The sequence below is a fragment of the Colobus angolensis genome, unplaced genomic scaffold (assembly GCF_000951035.1).
Source record: "Colobus angolensis palliatus isolate OR3802 unplaced genomic scaffold, Cang.pa_1.0 Scaffold308, whole genome shotgun sequence".
In the NCBI taxonomy this organism is placed as follows: domain Eukaryota; kingdom Metazoa; phylum Chordata; class Mammalia; order Primates; family Cercopithecidae; genus Colobus; species Colobus angolensis.
Window position 1 is genome coordinate 1078933 of NW_012116355.1, and position 4316 is coordinate 1083248.

The 4316-nt window shown below is 50.3% G+C and overlaps 1 protein-coding gene across 2 annotated transcripts; it reads left to right on the forward strand.

Annotated features, from left to right (window-relative positions):
• The first annotated feature begins 1480 nt into the window (after positions 1–1480).
• CCL21 (chemokine (C-C motif) ligand 21) lies at positions 1481–2632 on the forward strand. 2 transcript variants are annotated; one of them, XM_011950503.1, is made up of 4 exons: positions 1481–1642; positions 1745–1865; positions 1962–2135; positions 2209–2632. In XM_011950503.1, the coding sequence occupies exons 1-4, from the start codon at positions 1576–1578 to the stop codon at positions 2240–2242; spliced, it is 396 nt and encodes a 131-aa protein (XP_011805893.1). In that variant the 5' UTR covers positions 1481–1575; the 3' UTR covers positions 2243–2632. The 2 variants fall into 2 exon arrangements, with proteins under 2 accessions (XP_011805893.1, XP_011805894.1); XM_011950504.1 differs by having other exon boundaries at positions 1512–1642; positions 1962–2142; positions 2207–2632.
• Positions 2633–4316: the final 1684 nt, after the last annotated feature.

A 4316-nucleotide genomic window follows, 5' to 3' on the forward strand; every position in this document is an offset into this window, starting at 1 on the left:
GAGGGTGGTGGTTGCAGTGAGCCAAGATCACACCACTGCACTCCAGCCTGGGCAAAAAAGTGAGACTGTGTCTCAAAAAACAAAAAACAAAACAAACAAACAAAAAGTAACAACATAGCCAGGTGTGGTGGTTCACACTTGTAATCCCATTACTTTGGGAGGGCAAGGTGGGTGGATCACTTGAGGTCAGGTGTTTGAGACTAGCCTGGGCAACATAGTGAGACCTTGTGTCTACAAAAAATACAAAAATTAGCCAGGCATGGTGGCCCACTACTCAGGAGGCAAGGTGGAAAGATCACTTTAGCCCAGGAAGTTGAGGCTGCTGTGAGCTGAGATTGTGCTACCACACTCTAGCCTGGGTGACAAAGCCAGACCCTGTGTCAAAAAAAAAAAAAAGATAAAAGCTAGTATTGTATTTTTAGTTTGTAGCTCCATTTTTTTCTATATAATTTAAAAGGCAAATGCATTAAACAATAATTATAAATCTATGTCAATGGGAACACAATGTATAAAGATATGTGACGATAACAATATAAAGAAGAAGGGACTAAAATGTATAGGAGCAAAGTGTTTATACACTATTGAAACTAAGTTAGTATTATTCAAACTAGGTTGTTACCAGTTTAGAATGTTAATTATAATCACCAAGGTATCCATTAGGAAAATAACTACAAAATATATAGAAGAGGAAAGCAAAGGGGAATCAAAATGGTTATGCTACAGACCAGGTGCAGTCACTCATACCTATAATTCCAGCACTTTGGGAGGCCAAGGCAGGAGGATCGCTTGAGCCCAGGAGTTCAAGACCAGACTGGGCAACATAGCAAGACCTCATCTATGGAAAAAACAAAAATTAAAAATTAAAACAGTAGCCGGACATGGTGGCATGTGCCTGTGGTCCCAGCTCCTCAAGAGGCTAAAGCAGGCAGATCGTTTGAGCCCAGGAGTTCGAAACTAGCCTGGGCTAGACATGGTGAAACTTCGTCTCTACAAAAAATAGAAAAATCAGCCAGGCGCGGTGGTGCTTGCCTGTAGTCCCAGCTCCTGGGGAGGTTGAGGTGGGAGGATCACTTGAGCCCAGGAGGCGGAGATTTCAGTGAGCCAAGATCACACCACTGTACTCCAGCCTGGGTGATAGAGTTAGACCCTGTCTCAAAAAAAAAAAAAAAAAAAAAAGAACTCTTACAATTTAATAATCAGATTTGCTGGAAGGAGGGGAAGGGTATGGATCCTGGAGCGTAGTGAGGAGACAGTCATGGTGTACCAGGAGAGAGGTGGTGAGGCCTGCATGAAAGCAGTAGCTGGGAATAGAAGGAAGGCTCAGGCCCGACATATTCAACTGATGAGGACATAAAATTTGGCAACTGAGGACAGTCCATTTAGTTTGAGATAAGTGGGGCTGGGTGCCAGCAGATCCAGCTTTCAGGAAGGAAAAGGAGTGGGGATAAGAGAAGGGAAGTGAAAGTATCTGGCTACATAAATAGCAGGCCAATCCCAGCCCACGCACAGACCCCCAACTTGCAGCTGCCCACCTCACCCTCAGCTCTGGCCTCTTATTCACCCTTTACCACAGACATGGCTCAGTCACTGGCTCTGAGCCTCCTCATCCTGGTTCTGGCCTTTGGCATCCCCGGGACCCAAGGTACCAAGGCAGGGAGGGGCCTTGGATGGGGCTAAGGGGATGAAGAGGCCAGGGTAGGAGCTTGCAAGCAGCCCCTGGCTCCCTGTGAATCCCACCCTGCAGGCAGTGATGGAGGGGCTCAGGACTGTTGCCTCAAGTACAGCCAAAGGAAGATTCCCGCCAAGGTTGTCCGCAGCTACCGGAAGCAGGAACCAAGCTTAGGCTGCTCCATCCCAGCTATCCTGTGAGTGGACACAAAGGGGTGGGTACAGGCTGGTGACGGGGTGGGGAGGGCATGGTGGGCAAGACTAAGAAGGCTTACTAGCCCCCCCACCCGCAGGTTCTTACCCCGAAAGCGCTCTCAGGCAGAGCTATGTGCAGACCCAAAGGAGCTCTGGGTGCAGCAGCTGATGCAGCATCTGGACAAGACACCAGCCCCACGGAAACCAGCCCAGGGCTGCAGGAAGGACAGGGGGGTATCCAAGAATGGCAAAAAGGGAAAGGGCTGCAAGAGGTGAGGAATCTGAAGGGACGTGGGTAAAGGGGAGCCTCAGTCAGCCCCTCACACCCCTCTTCTGCCCTCACAGGACTGAGCAGTCACAGACCCCTAAAGGGCCGTAGCCCAGTGAGCAGCCTGGAGCCCTGGAGACCCCACCAGCCTCACCAGGGCTTGAAGCCTGAACCCAAAAGGCAAGAAGGAGGCTATGCTCAGGGGCCCTGGAGCAGCCACCCCTTTGATGGCATTACCACACTCTTTCTCCTGCTTTAACCACCCCATCTGCATTCCCAGCTCTACCCTGCATGGCTGAGCTGCCCACACCAGGCCAGGCCCAGAGAGGCCGAGGAGGGAGAATCTCCCAGGGAGCATGAGAGGAGGCAGCAGGACTGTCCCCTCGAAGGAGAATCACCAGGACCCTGGACCTGATACTGCTCCCCAGTGTACCCCACCTCTTCCTTGTAAATATGACTTATACCTAACTGAATAAAAAGCTGTTCTGGCCTCCCACCCAAGTACCTGTTCCCATGTGTTTATGTCCACTGGGATGCCAAAGCCCCTACAGGGTGCGGTCACACACTCTGAGTCAAAAGCTCAGGCTGACAAATGCTATATTCCCATCTACCCCAAGAGTGTCCTTGCCTCTCGGGTGCCCACACCCCTAGGCAGTTAAAGGGAGGTTGATGGACAGGGTAGGACCCGGTCTTCTGAGGAATCCTGCCAATGGAAAGATGGTGGACATGGAACACACATCCCCAACAGCTCTGCAGGCCTCTGAGACCCTGAATCTGTTCAGCACTAACTCCAGGAGTGACCTTCAGATCTTTTCCATGACCTTCAGACCTTTTCCCAGATATCCCAGAGACTTCCTCTCCTTTCCCTGGGAACTAGTCAATGAGACCCTCCAAGTAGTTCTTTGGAAGGGTCCCTAGGAGGGAAGCTGTGGCTTGGGCCCATCTATAACACAGACAAACACAAGTTATATTGAAACCTACCCTAGCACAGTTCCAGCCCTGAGAGAGCCCACGGAAGGCAAAGACCCAAGGGGACTTGCTTCAGCCCTATTCAGTGAAGCTCGGGCCTCGACCTCTCCTCTTTGTTTAATGGGGCTGTTGTGCTCTCCTTCTGTTCCTATCTGGGCCCCTGGACTTGCTCAGCCTCCTTCCAGATGGAAAAACCTCCTCCCTTTTTTCCCCCCTTTCTTTCCTGGCTGAGATCCAGACTACTTTAGCCCCTTAAACCCCTTGAAGTCAAGGAATAAGTCTCCTGGATCAGGTTTTCAGAACCCCAGGATTCAGGTGTGAATCAGTCTCCTCTCCTGGAAGGCCCCAGATAGCTCTCCTCTACCTCTTCCTCCCCAGAGTGAAGACCCTTCTATATCCCCACTCACTTCTAGGCAGGGAGAGAAGAGGCCATCAGATTGGGCCGGGCAATGTGAGAAAGAAGGGAACAGATCCTGGGGAAGGGCAAGAAAGGTAGGAACCTCGAGACTGGGCACAGTGGCTCATGCCTGTAATCCCAGCACTTTGGGAGGCGAAGGCAGGCAGATCACGAGGTTAGGAGTTCGAGACCAGCCTGACCAACATGGTGAAACCCCGTCTCTACTAAAAATACAAAAATTAGCCAGGCATTGTGGCAGGCGCCTGTAATCCCAGCTACTCGGAAGGTTGAGTCAGGAGAAATACTTGAACCTGGGAGGCGGAGCTTGCAGTGAGCTGAGATCATGCCATTGCACTCCAGTCTGGGTGACAAGAGCAAGACTCCGCCTCAGGAAAAAAAAAAAAAAGAAGAAGAACAAGAACAAGAAGAAGGAGGAGGAGGAGGAGGAGGAGGAGAAGAAAGGCAGGAACTTCAGAAGCTAGAAGTGGCTGCTCAGTCACTTTTTCCTTTTGTAGGCACCTGAGTATGTCACAGCACTTACCACCTATCCTAACATCTGCAAGTATTGGCTTGTCTGCTCCTCTTGCAGCAGGTGAAGACAGAGCCTCTCCCCTACCTGTCCTAGGGCAGCAGGTGTTAAATTAACCTATAAACTCAGATATGCAAGAAATACTACATTTTGAAATGTTCTTTAAATGAACTTAATTCCTACTCCAAGCTACTGCACTAGAGTGCTGATTAGAAATTCAACACCAGGCACTCTTGGGGGATCCCATCTGCCAAGGGTTATGCAAAGGTCACAGAAACCTCAAGGCCCAC

Coding starts and splice junctions, on each gene's coding strand:
- CCL21 (XM_011950503.1), top strand. CDS start 1,576: ATGGCTCAGTCACTGGCTCTGAGCCTCCTCATCCTGGTTCTGGCCTTT. Junction 1,643..1,744: donor TGGCATCCCCGGGACCCAAG/GTACCAAGGCAG, acceptor CCCACCCTGCAG/GCAGTGATGGAGGGGCTCAG. Junction 2,136..2,208: donor AAGGGAAAGGGCTGCAAGAG/GTGAGGAATCTG, acceptor CTGCCCTCACAG/GACTGAGCAGTCACAGACCC.